General features: G+C 38.5%; 1 protein-coding gene across 1 annotated transcript; it reads right to left on the reverse strand.

The window, feature by feature from the left end:
• Positions 1-768: 768 nt before the first annotated feature.
• glg1b (golgi glycoprotein 1b) lies at positions 769-27,231 on the reverse strand (the record flags this gene model as incomplete). Its single annotated transcript, XM_079465351.1, has 26 exons — positions 769-1,162; positions 1,475-1,581; positions 2,300-2,420; positions 2,821-2,928; positions 4,225-4,326; positions 4,494-4,636; positions 5,358-5,481; positions 8,337-8,474; positions 8,672-8,764; positions 9,432-9,549; positions 10,240-10,328; positions 10,521-10,634; positions 10,721-10,783; positions 10,950-11,036; positions 11,114-11,251; positions 12,504-12,657; positions 13,626-13,727; positions 14,165-14,286; positions 14,496-14,710; positions 15,194-15,380; positions 16,397-16,468; positions 17,062-17,265; positions 18,350-18,565; positions 19,440-19,526; positions 21,318-21,347; positions 26,926-27,231. The coding sequence occupies 26 exons, from the start codon at positions 27,229-27,231 to the stop codon at positions 995-997; spliced, it is 3,408 nt and encodes a 1,135-aa protein (XP_079321477.1). The 3' UTR covers positions 769-994.
• Between the last annotated feature and the right edge of the window lie 107 nt (positions 27,232-27,338).

The raw sequence follows: 27,338 nt of genomic DNA on the forward strand, positions 1-27,338 counted from the left end.
TCACCACTGAGTTATTAGAAATCTCCATGTATTTGCTTTAGTTACTGTAATGTAAATTAATTTAATTGTATTATAGTGGTTGTTTTTTCTGTACATAAAATAAATAAAAACCACCATTCCAAATTGTGTGGGAAAAATTAATGTTCTTAATCGTCATAATAAAAAAAGTTTGTGGTCCTTAAAAATATAGATGTCGGACGAGAAACATCTTTGCGCAATTTAAGATTACAATCCACATTTCATGTGTCAGACCTAAACATTCATGCCTGGTTTCACAGACAAGGCTTAAGGCTAGTCCCAGACTAAAATGAAAGTTTGACAAGTTTATCTTAACAAAGAATAAATTGCCCTGACATCGCTAAAAATATGTTATAACTGGCGTGCATCTTGAGACGAGTCAATGGCAATGTTTTTATCCAAGGCATTTTATTAAAAGCGACTTAAATATCCTTATTTAACTGGCTTAAGCTAAACCTTGTCTGTAAAACATGGCCTTAAATCGCTTTTGTCATTTCAGACATAAAAACATCTTTAGCAAAACACCCACTCAAAGTGCACCCCACCTTGTGACTTTCAGATTCAAACTAAAAGATAATTATATTGATGATCCACAAAAATGATCAAGTTCTGAACTTTCACTTAAGCCACTGATTAAAGCCCTATCTGTAAATACACATTCTCAAAGAACGGAGAAAAAACTAACTGTGCTAAAAAGACTGCATTGACACATGACCATATGAGTAGAGTCATGTAGTAAAAGGCTTTCATTTTCAAAACAACAAACACAAATCAAGGCATATTGTCCCAAAACGATCATGATCTTATCTGAGGAGCGTTTAAAGTCCAACGTTTGTATTCGGGTGGATTTTGTTGGCTTGATGGGCTACAGTGGGTTCCACACATAACGCCAGTCCACAGACAGTCCCCGAAGTCCTATGAAGAGAAGCGAGGGCAGAAAATGAGGATGGGATGTGTATCGGCTTGGATCCTCGCTCTACCTGTCCTTCAGCTCTCTGGTGACAAGTTTGGTGATGCGGCCACACAGAAGCCCCACAAGGAAGAGGATGGACACAGACAGTGTGATCATTAACAGGATGTAGGTCTTTGAAGGTGACATCATCACTTGTAAAGCGAGGTCAGAGAAACCTTCAGCTGGTGCCACCTGGAAAACATTACAGTAACCGATGTAAGCAAGTGTCTATGGGTCTATGGTATATATTAACCATTATTTTGGATGACGGACTTCTGATGTTGGTTACACCTGACAAAATCTCCATTTAACGAAATAATCTTCGAAGATACGACGTATGCAATACTACTGAATAGTTACTCAAGATTAATATGAGATTTACAGAAACTGCGTGTTACCCCATCTTTAATATCCCACATTGCACCTTTAAAAGAAAACAGCTCATAAATCAGTATCCAAGACCGGAATAATCTTTTGAATAACTTTGGGCATCTAGGTAAATACCTTAGCAGCGTAGCTCCACATGTCGATGCGGTCCTGTAATCTTCTATTGCAGTCAGGCTGTAAACGCACCTGCTTGTCCTGCAGAGCAGCCATTAAACAGGACATTTCTGGAAAAGATTTTCAAACACATGCAGTCACGGACACCCCACGGATCCAAATGATGGATTTCGACATTCATGACCCTGGACCACAAAAGTAGCAAGGGGATATTTGCAGCAATAGCCAACAAAACATCACAGGCTACGGTTCAAAATTATAGATTTTTCTTTTCTGCCAAAAATCATCAGGAAATTAAGTCAAGATCGCGTTTCATGAAGATATCTTGTAAGTTTGCAACAGTAAACATTATTCTTGTTAGTTGATGCGGCAAAATCGCTAACAAAAATGTGAAGAAACACACCTACAGACATCACCTGCTGCTGTCCGCTCTTTGGGAATAACCCACTCAAGTTTGGCATCTATGTTAAGCTAAGAATTTCTGCTTTATCTACTCACCACAATGTCATTACAGCGGTGAGCGTTAAAACAAACCTTTGTTTTTTTCTTAGCAACGGCCTGCTATAGCGCCTCTGATGGACATCTTTCTCAATATTTGATTTATTTTTGCACCCTCAGATTCCAGATAAATAGTTGTGTCTCGGCCACATATTGTCCAATTCTAACAAACCATACATCAATGGAAAGCTTACTTATTCGCTTTCAGATAATGTGTAAATATCAATTTTGAAAAATTGACCCTTATGACAGGTTTTGTGGTCCAGAGTCACATTTGTGACTCATTTATGAATGGAAGTAAATATCCTGTGAGAAAGAAGCTACACTCACGTCTGCCTCTTCCAGGTGTGATGGCTGCGCATTGGTGTTTCAGATCCAGCGCGCAGGCAGTGTGCAGTACGGGGTCCACGAATATGTCTGCTTTACTTTCTTTGAGCATGTTTAACACCTCCTACACAACAAGAACATTACGAAATGAACAGAGGGAATGTGGACTAAACCCTTAGGATCTTTAGAGCAACTAAAGTGAACATGACTCTTTCTGCTGTGAAAGACAAAAGAAGATATTTTGAGAAAGGTTCATGCGAAGGAAGTCCAGTTGCTTGGTTAGCAACAGTTTTCAAAATATCTTCTATTGTGTTCTGCAGAAGACAAAGTCGTACAGATTTAGAATAAACAAAGTTTTATGATTTTCACTTGTGCATTTAGTTGTTATGTGGGAATTTCAAATAAGCATCAAATAAAAGCAGACGTGGGTTAAAACATACAAATGGTGTTTCCATAGCTACTGATAGAGAGGAAAGCATGCGGTGTGTAGAGATGAAGTGTGTTTGTGGATGTGTGTTCTGTACCGTCTTGCACTCCTCCTTTTTTATCTTCAGCAGGTTGTTCTTCAAACATTCCTCCATTTGACCCGTCTGTTCCTGCGCCATAGCTTCCTCAGCGCACAACCGCGGGATCTAGCACACACAAAACACGCACACACAAGCTTTATTGCACTGGTAAGTGTTGACGGGCCATTTTACATCATTTCTTGCTATAAGAATAAGCGTGTGTCTCCCGTACGATACAAACATCCAACTACAACCTTAACAGCACCGTAAACCCGGATGTTGAAAGTAATTCAATAGTTAAAGTAGTGTCAACTTAATTTTGTAAGAGAATTCTACTAACATAAATATTTGGAGTTCCTGTAACTAATTCTTACTTTTGAGTTAGTTTAACTTAAGTTAAACAAATTAATTCAAGACTATCTGTTGAGAATCATTTTCAGTTCCCAGCATGCTTTGCGTGAGACTGCATTAGGAGAGTACATTTTGAAACTTAGTGTTATTAGTTTTTTTAAATGAAAAGTGATGAAGGCGGGACGAGAGCTGTGAGGCGGGGCCGGTTGCATGAGTGATAGTTGGAATCACCGGTCCTGCATATCTCACGGAGGAGATCGGGAGATTAAAAGGACGAGCGACAGAACTGGTGACGAGAGAGGACCGGGCCCGGACATATGTTAAGTTTGTGTTAATGATTTGTCTTTGACTTCGGTGTTATTGTTTCTTTGATTTGAATAAAATACGTTAAATGTCCGCGGGCTCCCGCCTCCTTCCTTCCCTTTTATGGATCTTTATTACGGCCTTTTTAAAGTGGCAGTCTTTAAGTTATTTTGAGTAAAAAGGAACTTAAACAATTATTGAGCAAGTACATGAAAGAACGGTGTTTACAGAACAAAGACATCTCAGGATTCATCAGTTGTGAAAACCAAGAAATATGAACTGATGAGAGTTTACAAAGAAAAGTGAAATGTGATTGGACTCTTGCGAGAAGAAGAATTAATATGTCTAGACATGGATTTATTTCTTCTGAAAAGAACAGGTAAGACATTTAAATATTTCAATAGATACACAAAAACCCTAGCGTGTTGTGTTAATACAGACGGGTACAGTTTTATCTGCACGGGATTAATTCTGTTTACCTAAAATTGGGAATATCATAACTTTTAAGTAAACCCGAATAAGTTTTCCCAACTGATTCAGGGTTACAGTGAGATCATTTGTTAATGCACTTCAAGAGAAAAGTGATAATAAATTCTGATTTATAGCACATACTGTAATTACACAATGACATAAATATATTTTAAACATCAGGTGTCTCAATATTTCGTGACGTGTAGAGTTTCAAATCATTCAAGAGGTTTTATTTGGGGCAGGATGCTATCTTCAAAGGTGACAGAGATGTGATCCGGAAGCAGGTTTTTTATTCACCTCATTACTGCAGTGAGCCTGTAGCTGTGGATCCAGCCGATAATCCAGCGCCGATTCCTGAAGTATCACTCTGATCTGATCTTCACAGTCTGAAGACAAACGCTGAGAAAAAACGGTCATCTGCATTACTTTTTAACCGGCTTCATGATTCCAATAAAACATTAAAGTCACCATGAAACAAAAGTTGCAATGGTGTTTTCTTCTGGAATTACTGATAAATGGATCTGAGCGCATTCGTATGATTATATTTGTGATGTTGACACACACACCTGGTCGGCATACTTGAGTTTAAGGCAGGATATGACTTGACCTTCTAGTTCATTAGCATCGCTGGCTTTGTTGAGAATGCTCTGACAGAATTTAGGGATATCTGCCTTGCAAGCTTTCCTTAACACAGGGTTCAACCTGTAGTCTGAAACCACAACAATAGCATAAGAATTAAAACTAAAAGCTTCAAAGCAAACAAACGACAACTAGAAAGCTTGAGGGCGAGTAATCAATAACAGAAATGTTCAATTCGGGTGCATTTAAACATGACAGATCAACAGACTCTAGAAACAAGCTAATCTTTCACTGTAAAACATTTTATCCTGCCTTAAAGGGACAGTTCACCCAAACATTCTGAGTTCACCCTCAGGTTGTTTCAAACCTGTATAAATTACTTTGTTTAAATGAACAAGAAAAAAGATATTTGGATGGTCATACATTACAATAAAAGGAAAATATATTGTATTTTTGTTGTTCTGCTGACAACAAAATGATGTATTTTGAAGAATTCCCAAGCAGTTCTGGGGCACAGTTGACTACATAACACTTTTCCAACTATAGTAGTCAAATGAACTGAACTGATGTCCCGGAACTGAAAGTTACTAACTTTCTTCCCTATATCTTCCTCTTTGTTTCTTTACACCAAAGTAATTCCTACAGGTATAACATCACATGAGGGTGAGTAAATGATGAATCATTTTTGGGTGAACTATCCCTTTAAGTTTTTAAGTACGATCACATTTTACAAATCATTTTTACTTACTAGTTAAAATTTTGACGGTGAGTTGATGTAACTTTAAAAAATCTCGTTTTTAAATAGTGAGTTGAAATCACCCCAATTGGATTGTATATACAAACTTCTGTACCTGTGTTCTGCGTGATCTGTCTCTTGGTGATCATCTGCTTACACTTCGGATCCATCAGTTCGCTGTTTTTATTTTGTTTCAGACACTGAAGAACGTTCTTAGCATCTGACTCTGTGCAAAAACGCTAACATAAAAACAAACGTATGTCATCGATAGCACAATACCAAACAACTCTTATATACCATCTCAAAACCATGTGAAGTATGCAAACTACGCAAAATTCGCTATCCCACAATGCAATGCACTCAACCTGACCTTCCATTGGCTGTCACGATTATGAAATATGTCTGACAATTAATTGTGTAATAAATCATTGCGATCATGATAGTGGCGCAAAAAGTGGGTATGCGCTATATGCGGCGCATAGGGGGGCGCCAATGCGATGGTTTAAAACATTTGAAATAATAAAGGTTTTATACATTTTTATAAAATGTATGCAAGTTATTGTATATATAAAAAGTTATATACATTTTAGAGGACTAACAGGCTAGGCGGCACCGGTGCCCTCATAAGATTCCATCTTATAATTTATATAGACATAGAAGGGTAATATCGCGAGTGGGCCGGGGCGCCGTGAGCAGCAGTAACGTTAGTGAGTTGTCGTTGAAATCTGAATTTGAAAAAGATGGATAAACCAAAAAAGCCTTCGGGGGCTAAAAATAGAAAAAGAAAGATAGAAATAGGAGATTGCCTGTCAAGGGATGCGACAGTAGCTAAATAAGTGGATGGTGAAAGGCAACAGGTAGGATTCAAAATGTGACGTCTATTCTTGCAAATACAATATTCATGTTAACAGACTAACGTTAGCTAGCGAGCTTGCTGAGCAGCCGACCGTCGGAATCATGAATAGATTTGCTACCAAACTTGGAGGTTTGCAAATATAAATATTGACTGGCAAGTGTTTGCTAACTTAATGCAAAATAATGTTGCTGCTGATATCTACATTTAGATTTTGGTTAAACCCTATTCTACCAATGCCATGCATGACATATCTCAATTTTATTAAAGTAAAATAAGAACTGGTAAATATAGGGTAGCATGCACAATAAATGACTAGAAGCTGGAAAACATTACTTATGCAATAAAGCTGGTTTATCATGGATTGTTTTTTACGATTAGCTTCATGTTAGCTCAGCTGTGCTGTCAGACATACAGGCTACTTTACATCTGCTGGGTGACATGGAAACTGTAATTACGGCCACATTTCTCTCTCTTTAAAGATCCGTGCTATATGTCTATGTATGTATGTATATCAGCACAGACCTTTAAAGAGAGAGAGATGTGACCCTGTAATTACTTTTCTATATGTATGTGTGTGTGTGTGTGTGTGTGTGTGTGTGTGTGTCATATTTGTACTTTTTAAAATCCCAAATGTTAATGTAATTTCAACAGCAGCACAACCTTACTGCATAATAGTTGTCTTATCTGATGCCATCCCTAGGCTGATTTAAAAATGGAATTTAGGCTGCTATATTTAACAGCGACTTTATTTTATTCAGGTGTGAGGATGGTGGATCAGGAAAGACAGGGGAAAGCAACAGAAAGGTCTAACATTAGCTGGAAGTGTAGAGGGAGCTTGATACCAACAGATTCATTTCTTAATATTATTAATATGGAAAAGGTGGGGGTGTAACGGTTACAACGATACACTTGTGTCACGTTTCGGTACGTTTTAGATACGGCAAAAAGAAAGAAATGGCAGAGGTATTTCCATGAATACATTTTGATATATTTGTGTTCATATACCATATAATTATGGTAGGCTTACAGTAGCTGTCTGAAATACTTTTAAAATAAACCTTTATTATTTCAAGCCCATACATGATGATGTCCGGCACACTTTTTTATTTAGCAGGGGGGCGCCAAAACTGTTTCTGCATACCCCCCTAACACTGGGTAGTTGCGCCCCTGGATCATGACGATTAATTGTCTGTTTTAGGGCTTCTAGTCTGTGTTTTTCTCACTTGCAAGACTTCTATAATATGTTGGTAGACTGTTTGTCAAACTGAGCTTAGCTTAAATAATATTAAATTGTGCTGCAGGTTATATATATGGTATTTGCTTTAGTTCTTTTTAAGTGATTGTGGTGGTACATTTGACAAGTATTACCATACTTTAATTACAATACATACACTAAAATATGCAATATGCAGGCATACAGCTCCCCCTAGTGTCTTCTATAGAGATGTGCAATAACTGTGATGATCCTAAACCATCGCGATGAGGTCAAACAATCGCGATGAGACGATTATTTAATAATCCTGACAGCCCTAACATCACTTTCCAAACTTATCGCAATTAATTTCTCTCCGGTACACTAAACATACAACATGGAACTCATGTGAAAACGTCATAGAATTGATTCGCACTAGGAATGACTCGAGAAGTATATTTAGATACAATTACTCGACATTTACATCTACGCGTTTATCCAAAGTGGTTTAGAACATGAGTACATTCTATCATTGCATTAATTCCCCAGAAAGTCAAACCCATGAACCCGGTGTTGCTAGCGCCATGTTGAAAGACTTATATAACGTATTCAGTCACTGTTTTAATAGGGATTAAATGTGATACTAAACAGGTCTAATGGATTTAAAATCGAGCAATTCTCTCATAAATGCACACACTATGGCTTCACTAATAAAACAAAGAGGGATGACTTGTTTACTTTAACAGAGTTCTCTGACCTTCCCTTCAGCCCCATTGAACTCAAGTAATTGAAACAGACTTTTGCTACTGATCTTCTGGAGTGCATAGTGACTAAAACCATCTGAAGAATAACATCACCGTAGAAACAACAATATATGTCACAAATTCAACTTCACCAAAGAGTAAGCTAAGAGGGAATTGACGCAACGTGGTTTACAAACGTTTTTACATCTGTATGCGAAACGTTAAAAAGATGCACGGGGAAAGCTTTTACACTTTTATAGTATATTGTTGTTTAAATGTGCCGTGAGCGTCCGATCATCTCACCTTGATCATCTGCTTACACACTCGCATCAGCTGATAGTCCAGTTCGGGGTCCATCATTTCTGTTTCCTGAAGCTTAAAGATCTTCTGATGACACGTCTGAGAGAGCAGCTTCTTGTTCTCTTTGAGGCACTCAATGATCTGAGATGAAGTGGAGAGGCGTCGAGGAGATAAGAACAAATGCATCAACACCGGCAGCGATTTTACCCAAATCAATCGACCTCACAGTGTCTGTGAGCGGATGCTGTCCCGACCAGACCGCTTTGTTATCAAAACCTTTTGTCTAATATTGCATCGAAGAGATTTGAATAAAAGAGATTTGTTCGGTTAACCTTTACCTGAGCATTTCCATAGGGGACAGAGGAACACAGCTTGTGGACATCTTTCCTACATGCTTCGTGTAATTCGGGCTCCAGTCGAATGTCCTCTGACTGCAGAGAGAGAGAGAGAGTGAGAGTCTGTAAATATGTAATGCTTCAGTTAAGGAATATTCATGATAACTTTCAGCATTAACAAGAAACTTAAACGGTAAAAGTGAACAGGTCACGCATTTACAGTTACAGTTAAGGCCTAGAAGAAATATTAAGTTTCTTGTATACCTGTATACATTTGTTAGTTCTGTTTAACACAAAGAAAGATATTTGGAAAAACTTTAGCAACTGACATTTCTGGGACATCGTTGACAAGTAACATAATAGATATTTTTTAAAGGTTGTCAAAGGTGCCACAGAACTCCTAAATTCTTCAAAATATCTTCTTTTGTGTTCAACACAACAAAACAATTATACAATATTATTTTTCTACCATGGTAGTCATTTGTGCCACAGAACTGTCGGTTGCTAACATTCTTCCAAATATCTTTCTCTGTGTTCAACTGAAAAAAGACCTTAACACAGGTTTGGATCAAATTGAGGGTGAGTAAATGAAGACCGAGTTTTCCTTTTTGGGGTGACCTATCCCTTTAACATAAACACTTCAGTTAAATGTTTGAAAACTGATCCTTAAATGTCTTTTTAAAGTTTGATGACTTTTCTGAAAGGAGCTCTAAAGAGCGCAAATGCTTGTCTGTGGTATACAAAAGACATCCTCTGGACTCACCATCTCCAGCTCCTCCACCCTCAGCTGTTTACGACATTTGAGAGAAACACGTTGATCTTTCACGTCCTGTAGCGTGTCGTTCCTCACCGTGGTGCTCAGACAGATGACCACATCTGCCCTGAGGTGAACAAACACACAAGACATGACGAGGGTAACACATTCACATATGAAGAGAACGTATGGAAAACTGAGAGATAACATGCAAATGCTAATTTCACCGTTAGATCTGTTTAGTCAAAATGTTAATTTGTAGGCCCACACACACAAGAGGCTGGCTCAAATGTAAATTTGGTGTGTTTAACATTCAAGCATGACACATGAGGACTACTACCACCAACCTTTTCAGGTCGTAGTGCAAAAAACTAAAAGTTGACAAACACTATACGAAAATCCATTAGAAACACCTAAGGAAATCCACATCTTGTTAAAGTCCCCCTGAATCGGAAGATGTGATGGTTTTGACTTCCGTATTGCGACACATTTTTTAATGGAAAGTAGTGGGCGTGGCTTGCGTTTTTCACTGCGAATTGATTGGATGTGTAAAAACAGGTCTTGCACTGATTTTTAAATGAAACTGGCAGCAGACTGACAGGTGAAGGGGAGGAGTTAACAGATAATTCCTGGGCAGAAGTGCGTTCTCAGATTTTAATTGAAGATTATGAAGGTACTCATATCTCAGAAAAGAAAATGACCCACATTGATACGCCATTTACTATAAACGCTGCAATATTTCATGAAACAATTTGAATATTTTTTTATTTCGCTGGGACTTTAATAGTAGTTCAGATAAATTAATTTACAAACTCACTTCTTCTTAATGTTGGGACACAATTTAAGCACGTCCTCCTTACACGCCATTTTAAACTTGTAGGAGAAGCGGAAATCTTTCATCTGAATCTGTAAAGAAGGAAGACAGAAAACCACGTATTAAACGTTGTAGAGCTCATTCATCTGATACACACAAACACAAACTTATGGCTTTTTAATGTTGATATGTTTACATAGCTTTATACAGTTTCACAAAAGAAACATATACATTTATTTCACTTAGGAAACACAACAAACCGGGTTTGTCCATTATTGGCTTACCAGCTGGAAATGTGTCACTCCCACCTCACATTTATCATTCATTTCTCTCTGATGTTTGTTCTGTACCAGACACTCCAGAAGACCCCCTGTATCAATCTGATTATCAGCTACATCCTAGAGGAAAAGATCAGACCAAAGTGAGGAATTCTGGGAATAAAGTAATAAATGTGACAGTTACAGTCTGTGTGGTCAGTACTCACACGGCAGTGGTTCTGAATGACGGGTTCGCACGCTCGGATCAGAAGAGCTTCGATCTGAATGTCCTGTAAATAGTGTAAACACAAATCCAGATGGGACACGCTTGTGCTTTTTAACAATATAAACTGCAAAAAACGCATGTTTGTCGACTGTATGAAGAATAAAATGAGTAGGCTCGAATAAAGTTTAAAGAAACAAAAAAGCTGTTCCTTTCTAAATTCTGTAGTGTACCTCTGACTCCAGTTCTGTCAGGTTGCCCACTATGTCTCTGCAGTTTGACACCAGATCATCCAGATGGTCCTGCAGACACTCCAGCTCCTAAAAACAGACCAGAACAAATGAAACCACCCTATTTATCCTGAAAGTACGGAAGGGCTTTACTCTGAATTTCTCACCTGTCCAGTGTCGGTCTTCTCACTGCACCATTTGCCCAAATCGATCACGCAGCGTTTCTGAAGTTCGGGATCCAGCTTCACGTCTAAAGCTCTCTGATGAAGAATTCTCTGAACCTCCACCTTACAGTCTCTCGTGAGCTACACGCGTCACATTTAAAGTCACAACATCACATATCACGACAATACGTCAGCTCTTTTGATTTTTCAAGCAAATTCTATATATCGCTGCTGTCCATCTGGATCCTCGTCTCTCCATACTTCCTGATTTTCTTTTTTTGCCATACATCATAATAACTCGTCACCCTTTATGTTTGTCACTGGGTTGTGCAATTATCTTACCAATAAAATGTATTAAAAAGTGTTTGTCAAGTTTACAGCGTTTTCCTGAAAAGCAGTGAATTTGGACATACGAGGATTCAGAAGGAAAGCGTCAATATGCTACTGTTTATACGTTTAGGCTCACTTAAAATCAAATGTCTCTGTAATCTGTTAGATCTGAAGGTCGGAAATTGTGTCTTAACTCATGTTTAATATGTTTATAATATAAATTGCACCCAAACTTTTAGCTGTCACTATAGAACATATGCAGTTTATTTGTCAACTACCAAGATCTGATTTGTATAACTGTGTAAAAACATATTTTTCCGCGGAAGAAAGAAAGTCATACAGAGGGTTTGAAATGAAAAGAGGGTGAGTAAATGATGACAGAATTGTCCTTTGTTGGGTGACCTGCCACTTTAATATTGACTTAATATGACTGAACAATGAAGAAAACGCAGGCAAACTAAGCTCAGAATAGATGGGAAGTTCTTGAAGCATTTAAGACCTGGCTAGCAAAATTCTAGGCAAAGTTTTGATTTATTTTAAACCTTATAAGTCGCAACGTAATTCGTAAATAGTTAACTATCGTTCTAATATGTGGAAAAATATTCATAAGTTGAGTATGTGAACCTTTTAAACTGTATTGTACAATCTAAATCAAGCCATTTTAGTACACTTGCTAGAAAACTAATCTGCTTTACTAAAAAGCATATAATCTGATAACTAAAATATATCCAGATTAGAAACATTTTCCAGGTCGAAATTAAACAGTTTGAGATAGAAATGGCTACACTAGACCCTATACAGCTAATGTCTCACACCTACAGACAGCCTACACCGTCTGATTCATATTACACACAGAGGCGCAAGCTCTCAGTCTGCTGGGAGATAATATCACTAAAGTACTTCCAAAGTACTAGTAGTCACTAAATTGCCAAGGTTTGAGAGATCCATGCTGTCAAAAACTCTTCATCACTGTGTAATTCTTTATCATTGTCTTTTGTGGATGATCAGAAAACCCCCATCAAACATTCATGACCTAACCATAAGTTGTTACCATGTTTCTTACCCGTCTGCCCTGTTCTTCTGTGCGGTAAGCGTGGCGGTACAGACATGAGAAAACAGCTCCAGGAGGCATGAGCTCACTGCTCTCGTTCCAGCCCGGCGTGTAACAGAGTCTGGACGCGTCGTTCTGACATTTACGATATAAGATAGGATCGAGTCTATGGGAAAAACACGCAAGACAAAGAGTCAGCCGTATGCCAAAGGGATGATGCATATAAACTTTCTGTTATAGCCCAATGTCATTGGTTTTTACATAATGTCCAGTCATCACAAGGATTCTTAAAGGGATAGTCCCTAAATTAAAATTCTGTCATCATTTTCTCACCTTCATGTCATTCCAAACCTTTATGACTTTCTTTCTTCTGCAGAACATAAACAAATATATTTGAAAGAATGCAACCGCACAACATTGAGCCCCATTGACTTCCATTGTATGGACACAAAACCACAGAGACATTTCTTAAAATATCTTCTTTTGTGTTCCACAGATAAAACATGCACTATTATTATTATTTTATTTATAGGTGAACTATCCCTTTAATGATCATAATTTATATTTGCTATGGAATTTACATGACACTTAAGGGGATGCACAAGAAAAAAAATGAAAGTATCAACCAAAACCAGTTGTATCGTGATTTTTTGTTGGTTGTGCCAGAATTCTCTGGGGAGTACATGTATTTAGTGCCATGAACTAGAATCAATCCACTACATCAAGGGAAATACAAGCATTAAAGCAAAACTGTGCGTGGCCACAACACAGAACAGAACAACAACAACAAAGTTGCCACACTGCCAATTTGTCACAATAGACCATCAAACCAAATTCCTCCTTTAAACCGCTGTAATTAAAAATCACTTGATAGCAATGAGCTGTGAATGAAGTTATGACCATCTAATGGTTTTATTATAATGGCACTGTGTGGGCATCTGTCTCAAAGCCAGACGGTGAAATAAACACGGAGCAACATCATTGGAAAGGCAATACGTGCCACAAAATCCATTCACTGACTCTACTCTTACTATAGATTGAAAAATTGCAACACACACACACACACACAATAGCAAAGCATTAAATCTACTGTATAAAGCAAGAGTAAAGAATATCCAAAGTTTGATTGATTACTTCCAATCTCTTGATATGAAGTACTGAAGCTCCAGAAGACGATGCTCACAGTCCTGAACCATCTTCTCTGTGTAGAGGTGCTCCATGAGACAAGAGAGAATCCTAAAACACACAAAACCCTTCAACATCCCATTCACAGAATGTTCTGCAGAAATAATATCCACAGTAAATCTGAATATAAACATATTGGGATTTTGTGTATTGCTAGGAAACCTGCTGATATAAAAGATAATGACGGACTGCAATGTGCCAGTATCTTTGTGTTAAATAACAAAATATCCAAGCAACTCGTTTTAAACATAAAAAAAATGAATAATAGAGTTTATTAAGGAAAACTATTACAACACTTTCTGATTATTAGAGACTATTCTAAACTGTGTGAACACTCAGAAAATCTGTCTTTCCTTGAAACATGAGGTCCAAACATTTTGGGAATGAATCTAGTGAAACAGACCGCAGTTACAGTTTTTTGTTTCCCCTGAAGTCTTGTACATTAAGAACCGAGTAGAATGCGTTTTGCAAATGCTGGAGTGACTCACATGGGATCTCCGCTGCGGATGTGCTTACAGGCCGTCTGAATGACAGATTCACAGGCTTCATTCAAAGCTCGATCGATCCGATAATCAGCAGCGGGGTCTGCCGACTGGATCAAAGTCTGGAGCTACAGGACAGACAAAAAACACAAGGTCATTCTCTGAAAACTGTCCCCAGCACCTTAAACCCAAGTTGTCTGTCACTCTGGCAAAAAATGGCATTTTGTCCTGTGTGTGGTTAATTTTTCATCTACAAAAACGTTACCAACCCACTATCACACCAACAACATAAAACGTCTGTTTGCTCGTGATAAAAGCAGACCCCAGCGATTCTCACCGCCGTCTGGCAGAAGTTGTCCACCGCGCCCTTGTCCCCCCGGGCCACTCTCATGAGGCAGTGAAGGGTCCGGCCCTTACGGTGGAGTCCGGAGCAGTGGGCTTCAATCTCTCCCCTGCAGTGCAACACAATCTCAGGACTCAGAGAGAAATCTTCCATCAGCATGCGTCTGTAGTCCTGCATCTCACCCTGACAGTCTCCGGTCACCGTACGACCTGAGCCATGGGAGCGGGGAGGGAATATAACAATCGACAAACGTACTGCATTCACACTACTTATGTGTATTTTGTACTAGGACTGTGCGATATCGAGGAAAAATACAATAGCATGCTAAATAATGCGATATTCAATATTCAATACGATATTTCTTTTTCATGAGCAACGCTATCATGAGCAAGCACGTATATCCCACGTAACATCCGCGTGCCAGATAGATTCTATACTATCCTCATCGACCTAAAACTTTGACAATACATAACTAAATAGATTATTTATCGCAAACCATCGCGATATGCACATGTGCAATATTTCGTATTGCACAGCTCTGTTTTGTACCCAATCTTGAAAACAAACAAAAAAAACTAGTTTTCACGTTTGGATTAAAAAGGCAATTTTTTACTCAAAATTAAATTTAAACTAAGTATTAGAAGTCAAATCGCACAGTAAAAACGGTAGTTTAGTTCAAATGTAGTGCAAACCTCTATGAACTGCCGACTCCAGACACAGGAGAAGGTAAGAGAGTCTGGCCTCTCGTGCCCGGGGCATGCTGCTGTCCGGGTTACAGCGGTATTTGCGCAGGTCAGTTTTACAGGCCTTGGCGAGGGAGTAACTGACCTTATAATCCTGAGCAATGAGCTTTTGTCGAGTGGTCAGGGCGTTTCTACACTGTGGATAGAAATGCTCATTGAGGTCACAGACATTCATAACGTTACACAAACACAAACAGAGCAGACAACCCTTTAAACTACGGCCCTGAACATACAACTGATTCAAATTTGACATTCAAGAGAAACAAACCTGTGAATTTTGTTACATTAAATATGTCTGCTTGTCCTTTTGAAATGAATCCGTTTATACAATAAACAATCAGTTTGATATGTTTGTAAAAACAGAGATCGTGTTTACTGAAATGCACTTCAAATTGGGACCATAGAAATCGTTGTATTTTAATTCTGTGTGTAAATGTGTGATATTTTAGCTGAAAAGCTGCTGAATCCTGAAATATCTAAAGTAAATCTTGTCGGTGGATCTCTGTATATGTCCTTATTATGAATAAAAGGAATTGTTCGCTTTCAACATACGTTTTATTATAATAATGTTAATGTATTTTTTTCTTTAGTCAAAAAGAAATTAAGGTTTTTGATGAAAACATTCCAGGACTATTCTGCATCTAGTGGACTTCAATGGACTCCAAACGGTTGAAGGTCAAAATTACAGTTTCAGTGCAATTTCAAAAGCTTTAAACGATACCAGACGATAAATAAAGGTCTTATCTAGCGAAACGATCGATCATTTTCGTAAAAAAATTTATATGCTTTTCGACTAAAGAAAAAATACATAAACACCTTGGATGACAACAGGCTGAGTAAATTATCATGAAAATGTATGTTGAAAGTGAAAAATTCCTTGAAGTTTGTTTTGTCTATTTATTGTATTCTTATGCATAAAATGTGCAAGTTTCGAGTTTAACTGGGTATAACATCAGGGATGCATTTAACCGTTGCAATGTCTCATTTATTAAAGTATACACCATTTATTTATTGTTTTCATTATCTAAGATGAGTTCAAGTTCTTTTGGCGACTGTTAGCCTCCTACAAATGCACAATTGATAAAGCTCAACTTGTTTTAATCCCACGACGTTCTTTTAAAATATACACCGATAATGACATACGTGACGCACCTTTTCTGACATGGCCTCCTCAAATTTATGATTGAACAGACATTTGTACACTCGGCCCTCTCCCACTTGAGTCTGGAAAACAAAATCATGCACGAAATGTCAAATCACTTCATCTTCACACTCCAACCCACGACAAAGTAATCGTGTGGTTAAATCACGTCCATCTGACTCACAGGACCTGAGTGACAGCTGTCAGTGAACTCATGCCAGCACACACCCTACATCAGGTATCAGGTATTACAGCAGCGAGAGAAGGGCTCTGTTGTGCTGTTTTGCATACTCTCTTCACTTCATAGTATTGTAAGATTAGGATAAGAGTCCTCAATTATAAGACGCATACAAAATGTGACTAAAAGGGACAGTTTACTAAAAAATGTCAATTCTGTCATCATTTATTCACCCTCAAAACAATCATTAGAAGAATGTTTGTTACTAAACAGTTCTGGGGCATTATTGACTTCTATAGTACAGAAAAAAATACTATGGGGTCAATGGTGCACCAGAACTGTTTAGTTTCTTATTTTGTGTCCAGCAGGTCCAAGAATCTTGAGGGTGATAAAATGATGACAGAATTTAAAACAATTTTGAGTGAACTGTCCCTTTGACTGTACATTTATTTTGAGAGGATTTTTAATGTGGACTTCGTTTGTTTGTGTATCACACACTTTTTCACAGAAGCGTTCTCGGTCATTTCGGCAGGAGAAGTACAGGTAACGGTCAAGATGGAAGTCATCGGCGGACAGTTCTGCCACTCGCATGATGGCTTTCTTACAGTCGCTCTTGATAGGATGAGTGTGTTCCTCTTGCTCCGCCTCTTTGACGAGAGCTCTCTCCAGACACGCGATCACCTCGCCCTGTGAGTGCAGGTCCTGATACAAACACACACAGACAACAAGAACGAAAACACACGAACGTCAGGGGACACCGACAAAAACAGCTAAAGGAATGAACAGCACGGCTGTAATTATAGATAATATCATACTATTGTAATGTTTAAGATCTCTGGGGTTTTTGAAAGGAAGGTTACAGAAAGAAAAACCAGTACCACTGAATATCTCCAGATGTATTTCTGTTCACAGTTATTTTTATGAAATGTAATGAGACAAAATGTTCTATATGCATGTGAGAAATATTGCTGGAATTTGTTCAGTGCTCATTGAACAACTCATTATCTACAAGACCGCAAGACATGAAGTATGTCATGTATATTTATAAAACACTCAAGGCATCCAGCCAGATACGGAATCCTCTTTCATCTTCAGAAAATCATTGATGCAAAACTGCTACCCTTTTTTCCTGCTCTTTGATTAAAATAGCTTCTTTATTAACTTCTGTAGCATAACGTCTAAACTAAACCTTCTAAAGTCTCTAAAGAGTAAAAATGTATGTATTTGCCTATAACTCAGTGTGCCTTAGGCTTTCTTAAAGGCATGGGTCACCCAAAAATGCGTTATTGTCATCATTTCCTCACTCTCATGTCATTTCAAACCGTTCTGTCTTCTGCCAAATACAAAAGAAGATATTTCGAGGAATGCTTGTAAGCAAACAACATTGACCCCGAATGACTTCCATTGAACACCAAACCCCTGAGACATTTCAAAAAAGATCTTCTTTTGTTTCCACAGAAGAAAGAGTCACAGACATGACATGAGGATGAATAAATGATGAAAGATTTTAATTTTTAGGTGGACTGTCCCCTTTAGTAATAACATAGCAGAGCAAATACATTCGGCACTTGGGGGAGCAAGGAAAGCGTGGCGACTGGGTACCCGTGTTTCAACAAGAACGTGAACATTTTAGGAATGGCACTATAGTCAATATAATTCCGAGCCATCTGGTACCAAGCCAGCATCTTCTGGTTTCCCAAAGGGATATTCTTGAGCCGTCTGAATGCTTGTGGCTTTAACTGGGCTGGAAGTCAAACACTACACTTTTTCGGGTATGCAAACATACTTTTTCTCCAACCGTGATGCTTCCACACTGCAGCGTGTTGATGTCTTCTCTGCATTTGTCCATAAACCCACAAATCAGCCGAAAGTCGCTGAAGACGATGCTGGTCATCTTCGTGATGTATTGATGACACTGGCGTTCAGTGATGTTGCCACGGTGATCGACCAGGCAGGACATCAGATAGCCTTTCCCTCTTTCCTCATCCGCACACTCTTTCAGCTGAGAAACAAATTAAATGTCTTTTTATTATCTGCGAGGCGGAATAGTCGAGGACCGAAGCTACATATTTTATATTTGCGATCTGAAATCCATTTCTATAATTCTAATTAAATTGTCAGTTCGACCACAACCGTGCACACAAGCTCTTAGTAACGCCAGTGAGAAATGGTGCATTGTGTGTTGGGAATTTAATTAAATGATTGCAGCTCAGAGTGCCGTCAAACATAAAACCACAGTGCATTACAAATGTAGACTTCATTTATTTTGCGGGAAAGGTGTTTCTGCTTTAGTCAGATAGACATACAGTTGCAAAAAGAATAGGGATGCACGATATGCACATTTTGGCCGATAATTATTTAACATTGGTACGATATGAAGGATCTAAATATGAATATAACATTTCCTATTTTATATCACATAAATATCCCCTTTTTTAATTAATAAACTCATTATAGATGTATAGCAACCCAGAGAAATGTTCTTAATGGCCACATGTGTAACGTTCAGCCGTCAGTCTGATTTAAACAATATGCTTTTGTATATAATTTGCATGTTCATAAATACTGTACATACTGTACCTACATAAACAATGTTTTCTTAATAGCAGTTAGTGAATGATCACGACAGAATGATGCTGTACTGTTTTTTAACTGTGAGCAGCGTGCAGCTGAAGAAGTGTAACCAGAGGAAATTATTTATCGGCTTTAATATATCGGCCTTATTTGAAGAACCGGCTGATACCGATGACCATTTATCTGCCGATACCGATATGCCCAATGATTTATCGTGGACCGTACAAAAGAACCATGATTCCTTTCTTGGGTAATTGCAGATGAAATGTTTAACAGCTCAGCATGTTGCTGGTAAAACTGACCTCTAACATAGTGCTTGTACACACTTCAAGAGCCATCGACTCAAACTTTGGATCTGTAGTGAGATTCAGCTTGTAGTTCCACAACAGCTGTCAAAAAAGAAAAACAACCATTAGGAATTGAAAAATATTAATGTCAGTTCTCTGGTTTAAGACAGCATAACTAAACATTGTAAGGTACCTAAGTGACATACAGTATACAGAGGGAGAGGCAGTCTGACAGATAAATAGATTAAGAGACAGACAGACAGATAGATAGACTGACAGACAGACAGATAGACTGACAAAGAGACAAATAGATAATATATGTATAGAAACAGTTGAATAGGTAGACAGACAGAATTATAGACAGGCAGACATATAAATAGCCCGATACAAACGGAAGGATGGCCAGACAGATGGATAGATATAGACGGACAGATGATAGATAAACAGACAGACAGATGATAGATAAACAGACAGACAAAGAGACAAATAGATAAATGGATAAACTGATGGATAGAAACAAACAGTTGAATAGACAGAAAGACAGAATAATAGGCCGATACAGACAGAAAGACAGGCAGACAGACACAGCCAAGTTGACAAACAGACGGATGGACGGACGGATAGATAGACAGACAGACAAACGGCTGAATAGATAGATAAAAAGGCAGACAAATAGAATAATAAATGGATAAATAGACAGGTACAGACAGACAGACAGAAGGACAGCCAGACTGATAGAAAGAAAGGTAGGGACAGAGAGACAGACAAACAAACGGTTGAATAGATAGATAAAAAGGCAGAAAAATTGAATTATTAATGGATAAACAGACAGGTAGAGACAGACAGACAGACAGACAGACAGACAGACAGACAGACAGACAGACAGGCAGGCAGGCTGGATGGACGGACAGACAGACAGTTAGGTAGGGACAGAGAGACAGACAGACAAATCGACAAATAGTTCAAAAGGCAGACAAATAGACAGACAAATAGATAAATATACGCAGAAAAGACAGATAGATAGATAAATAGAGACAAAAAACAGACAGATGGAAAGATATAGACAGGAAGAAAGACAGAGATACATAAACAGACAGATGGATTGACAGAAACAGATAAGACGCACGCATGCACACACAATCAGACAAACAGACTGAGTCTGACAACTACCGACAGACAGACGGATATAGACAGAAAGACAGATACAGTATATTAACAGACAGACACAAAAACGCATTGACAAATGGATAGACAGACACACAAGCCAAATGAAAAGACAGGCAGACAGATACAGACAGATATGTATATATATATATATATATAAGGGAATATGAGATGAAATTAATGTTCTTGTCACTGGTACACAAGCAAAGCTCAACATTTTATATGTAAGTGAAACAATTTGCAAATGAATAGTGACACGGCCCTAAAAGTGCTGATAAATGCTCTCTGCTTCGACTTTCAAAAATGTCAGAATCAGGCCTGAATCATAATTATTCCTCAACTACACACCGCACATAATGAGACCTGAATCATGATCTTCTTTTGAGAATTGTGGAGCAGACCTCTGTCCTGCAGTGTAATGAGAACATCACAGCTGTGGAGATGAGGAGTTGAGAATCACATCCTCCTCTCGGGACCACAGCAAATGAAATGTGGGCTGCAGTCACCATTAGACAGCGATTAGAGCATTATTCTTATGAAATGACTCACTGATGTTCCTGCTCTCTAAACCCTATTGACGCATGCTCACAGAAAGCTACAGAGAACGTATGATTGTTTGAACATCTCAAACAGGGTCTTGTAAACAGGTGCGTCAGAGTGACAGATGTCTGGTGAAGCAGATGACTCATGGTAATTCTGCTCATGAAGCATGTGTGTTATAACACTTACATGGTTGCAATCCACAGCGATCTCAGTCTCCTGTAAAACAATGAGAGAGAGAAAAAATATACACTTTTAGTCTTTGACTTTTATTTTGCCTTTTTGTAACATGTTGCAAATTAACTGTATGAAACAACAAGCTAAAGTAATTATTGAAAATGCTTTGCCGCAAGCCACACAAACAGAAGCTCCCATCAAACATTTCAAGTTTTTGACCATATTTTCTCAGTATTGACTGTCTCAGCCGCCGGGTCTGTTTCTTCTCATTCTGGCGGGGTTGTGTGAACAGTCAATAACTGCAGTCCCTAACCGAACACAAGCCAGAAGAACCCATTGACTCATGGATCATGAGAATACAACTACAAACTTATCTACATACTCCAAACATATCTACATACTGTAACAAAGCACAGGCCCTACCTAAATAGGAACATACTGATATCTAAGTGGATCAATCGACCACGGCCAGAAGTGTGTGTTTCTATTTGTACGTCAGGGCTCTGTGACTGTAGGGTGATGGGAGCAGATGTGGATCTTTTGATATTGTAAATGTAATGAACTTTGAATACTGTAGTTTTCTCTGGATGGCTCAGTTTTTTGGAGTCATACATTTGGGCAAGGTTCATAGATTTTAGTAAGACTGGCCTACAATGCTCAAAAGGTCTAGAGATAGTTTTCACCATGGTGAATGTTACAAATGGAAAAGTCTTTCATATACATTTATATCATTTCTCTCCTTTTAAAGACTAAAATTACCGTATTATGAAAGATCAATAGATCAATACAACCTGCATCACTACATCTACAAATGACCAGAGTAAACCAAGGACAGCATGAGCAAGAGATAAAGACAGGTAATGACAGAATAAAATAATAAAAGCACAGTTTATTACAGTACGGGTTGGATTTCGCCAACTTTGATCCTTCACTTAGAAAAATATAATTTCATGTTTAACTTTACATTGTATGAAAGAAAATCATATATACATAAAAACCTAAATGTATATATTGTGCGTAAGTAAATTTGGAATTGACTTCTGAATGATTTTCAGCGAGTTACAAACAAACAAGCATTGCGTCAGACCTAAAGTAATGCCAAGAATACTGAATTTCTTCCTTCTTGTTATGCAAGATAAGTACAGCAAGTTCCTCATGTGTGTTTAGAGGAACAGTTGGCCCAAAAATGAAAATTCTGTCATCATTTACTCACCCTCAAGTTGTTCCAAACCGGTTTAAATTTCTTTGTTCAGATGAACACAAATAAATATATCTGTGCCACTGACAGTTCTGGGACATCATTAACATCGTTGTCATTTTTGGGTGAACTATCTTTTAACAACACCTGTTCAGCACCACGGACAGCGACAGGGTCAGATTTGAAACCTCAGTAAGTGATATCATTGAAACAGAACACATTGTGACTCCAAGACCCATGATGACATCAAAACAGTTAAAGCGTGGACGTGCTTTCATATTTTGGGATTGAATTGTCACTGCTAGAAATGTAAATTCAAAAGCTTTTGTAAAGAGAACATGAATGATGTTTCTTTGTGCAAAACTATCAGCCACAATACCAGGGTTGTTATAAGTGGTTGCTAAGGCTTTAATATTGCAGTTGCTAAGGCGTTCTGGGTGAATGCTATGTGACCCAAAACCCAAATAATCATTTTTCTGCCATTTTATTATCCATCATGGGAAAATCATAAATCACTTTGCTCAGTCATGTCATAACGTGTCTCATCCTAAAACGTCGCATGATGTATGCAAGACAAGTACATACTCTCTAGTAGTTCATTACTGCGAACCCATTTTTTGCTAATGTAAGAAGATTGTGGGCAGAGTCATATTAAAAGCAGAAACTGTAGGAATGCGGTAATGGTGTTTAGAGGTGTGCTGTAGTTTTTTTGCTCAAGCGCTTAACAGCCTTTCAGAAGGAATAATCACAGCACGAACCTGAAGAAGACAAACCTAGACACTCTTTTGGTAAAAGACCTGTTAAAAAGCACTGAGTGCAACTCCAGAAAACACAACATACATCCACACGTGAGAAAATAAGTGCTGTGATAGGAAAATAACACGAGAGAGAGAAGGATAAAGGGATTAGACAGGACTAGAGAAAGAGTGAACAAAAATGTCCGCTTTGTTCAGTATGAACTGAATTGGTAATAAACTACCAATTGAACGTCAATCTAATAAACAGTTGTTGGCCATGGCAAACACACGACAAACCACACAGACTAAACAAACAATCAAACATGATAGTAACCCACAAAGCCACCATTTTTTTATCTCTATAACAAATTGTTTGCCTTTGCTTTGTGTACTTGAAAAGCCACATTTACTTGTATTTAAAATTATAACAATACCAAAGTAAGACCATTGTGTTCTTTCACTGGCAGATTTTTGACTCTGTCATACTCATACGGCTCATAGTTTTATTTTTAAATGATCAGACATGAAAGAATTATGTAAATCATTTACTGCTCTACGAACTTTACACCTGTTCCTTAAGTTAGGAGGTAAACATGAACAGACGTTCCTCAGTACTGTCATATTGAATCTTTCATGTGACTGAACACAACAGCCTGTGTGTTTATTTATAGTTAACTAACTTTGAAACATCAACGAGAAACTACAATAATTAATCATTTCAGCAACAGACTAACCACGAAAGGTAAAAGCTTCGCATCTTAAGGTGAAGTGTCTCAGGAATATTTTAGAAAGAGTCGCTTTTGACTTAAGAGACTCTTTAACAGTTTATTGACAATATTTCCATTTTAGTCAAACCCAAATGTTAAACAATCTGTAAAGGGTCAAAATATACTGTGTGTTTGTTTAAGAAAATAAGTACATTATATATAATAATAACTGCTGTCTATCAGTCAGGAACACATTTGATACTGACGGTCAAATCACAACAGAGACATCTGATTCTTTTCTTTAAGAAAATTGACAATGGATGTCAGCAGCACATCTTCAACCCATTACTGGATTTCCGCACATTAGTCAACCACAATTCAAAAGACATTACATTTTGCTAAAAATAAAATTTATGACAATTAGATATTCCAGTTCAGGTGTCATTATTGCCAAAAGCTATTGGTCTGACATGCAGACAGACGTATTAAGAAGAGGCAAATCCTTAAAGGGACAGCTCATCCAAAAATGAAAGATTTTGCCTTGCTTTTTGTTCACCCTCGTCTCATTCCAAACCTGTATGACTTTCTTTCTTCTGCAGAACACAAAAGAAGATATTTTGAAGAACGCTGATAACCAAACAACACTGCCCCGCATTGACTTCCATTTCATAGACAAAAACCACTAAAACATTTCTCAAAATATCTTATTTTTGGTTTTACAGAGAAAAGATTCATACAAAGATTTTGAACAACACAAGGGTGAATAAAGGATTCATATGATTGAATATTTGTTTTCGGGTGAACTATCCCTCTAACAAAAATAAAATAAAAAATATGCAGCCAACCAACAGACTCGAAAATTATAGATTTGTGTATTTAGTCTATTCCAATTCCTTTTAGATGTACTAGTGTGTGATATCGACATGTCTACGCTAAACTCTTTACAGTCACAGCTGATAAGACCGCAGTCACACATAAACACAACAACAAATCGTGTAAATAATCCATCACTGCGCTGTCAGATGCTCCCCTGAATAAGATTGCAATAGCATTACAGCAAACAACAGCATTTTGATTTATCCACACCAAACAGATATTTGATTAAGAGCTACTCTCTTTATCCATGCTTCTCCTCAAACCCCTGGATCTCACGGGAGGGTCTCACATCAGTCACGCCAGGTGCTTTGTTTACAATGAACCCGCCACGGCGTCACACCGGTAGAGCAAGCTGCTAAAAATGCAAATGACAGTGAAAAAGACGGGGCCCATCTGAGCCGAGACCACCTCACCTCCCGCCTCCAGCGTTTACTAGGGTTTACGTGACCTCGGGGAGATGCGCGAGAGAGATTTATGGACATCGTTTACCTTTTCAGAAGGCCACAGCTGTTACGGACCCTCCACAAATCAATTATCTCAATAATTAGAGACTGCCGAGCCAGCCGTTTGCCGGCGAATAAACTTGGCATGAGTTACAAGAGGAAGCGGCTATGAGATGAGCTCACAGCTTGGCTTGATGTTTGATTCATGCTAGCGTAATTAGTATCTTCTCTCAGACGCCTATGCCAAAACCGGCGGGCTATTGCTGGCGTGGGTGGTATGCCGTTTTACAAGAGATTTGACAATGGGTACCAAACACGCAGATACGGTGGTAACCAAACAATGCTCATATGAATGCACAGTAAACATATATTTCTCAAAATATCTTCTTTTGTGTTCAACAGGAGAAACAAAGCCAAACACTTGGGTGACTAAACATAACTGAGAGCAATTAACACGATAGCATAGGCCGGGATGGATGAGTTAAAGTGCGGCGTACAATGTTGCACTTCAAAGCCAACGAAACACCCCGAACAGGTTGCACTTAATAGCCAGGCATGTTAAAGGTCTCTCAGGTGTTGAAATGAGTTATCAAGAACTGAAGAGCAAGACCTCGATTCAACACTAATGAGAAGTCGGAGTCTGTGAATTACTAAAGAGAGAGAGAGAGAGAGAGAGGTATGGTCCTATTTATACAGGTTTAAACTTGTAACTTTAATGAGAGCATCACTGAGCGAGACTCAGATTTTGATTCAGTCATCTACAGACGATCATGTGAAGGTAAAGATAAACTGCTGTTGATAAACTGCTCTAAAACAGCTTGTGTTTCATCACAACAATACAGAAAACATCTTTCATACATCGGAGCCATACAGGACGTGAGTTTGATTTTACTGTACAGCACAACCCATCAAATCAAATTTCTTGAAGTGAATAAATGAAGCACCACAGTACTCTGATGAGACAAAAGTTGGTTGTAAACATTTCCATATCCCCACAACTAGGTCAATGTGTCAAACAGCACAGCAAACAACAACAACAACAAATCTTAAGCCTGTTTTTTTAAAGCAACCAAAGCCGCACTACAAGTGTTAGACTACGAATGCTGCATTTAAGGTGCAGTCCACCCAATAATGATCGTAAATCATTCACTCCCACCCTATTCTCACTACAAATCCATAAGACTTTACTCCGTGAAACAAAAAAGATGATGTTCAAGAAAAGGTTTTCCATAGAAAAGGTTATCAAGTTGATGAAATGGCATTTGTTTTCTGTAAATAAATGGTCGACATTTCGGTCTGTTTTTCACACAAGCTTGTGGATTATGAACTATGAGTTTTATGAACTTCTTCTCTGGCTCTTGACAGCTCTGTGTGCTGTACGTAAGCAAAGTCAAACAGGTTTAAAACAAGAAGAGGCACATAAACGAAGACAAAAGATGAATTTCTGTGCATACCAAATGATTAACAAACAACCATTGAGAAATATATTAATAATATCATAAACACATGAACTACACAACGTGAAGTACCAGATGTAATGCATCAAATGAAAAATAACAATACATCAAAGGTACCATATGAGATCAAACTATTGATGCCCCTTCCTCTCAATTAGAGCCCATACAATAAAGAAGAAAAGCATCAAGGGTCCTGCCTCACCTCCTTCCCGTCCTGCAGGCATTCCAGCACAGACAGGTTATTGGTCCAGGTGTGTTTTGGACAGAGCCGGGTCACGTCGTCCCGGCAGGCCTGCTCATCTGCCAGCTTCCAGCCGGTGGGTCTTCTGTACTGAGACCCGGAGGACGCGGCGGCGGGATTCGGTACCGCCGCTCTCAGCTGCTGCTGCACGGCGACAGCCTGAGGATGCGCGTTCCCAAAGCCCGGAGGAGGTTTAAGAGAGTGTACGGAGAGAAGACAGAGCTTCAAGAGGAGCAGAAGCAGCTGAACACGTCCACACGCCGCCATCTTCGGCCACAACAGCTGAATCTGGCTGCTATCGCTGCCGTTGCGCTGACCGGCTGCACTGAAGCGACGTTACTACGACGAAGGCGTACGTCATGAATATTAATGTT

This window comes from Barbatula barbatula (assembly GCF_947034865.1).
Source record: "Barbatula barbatula genome assembly, chromosome: 10".
Taxonomy (NCBI): Eukaryota; Metazoa; Chordata; class Actinopteri; order Cypriniformes; family Nemacheilidae; genus Barbatula; species Barbatula barbatula.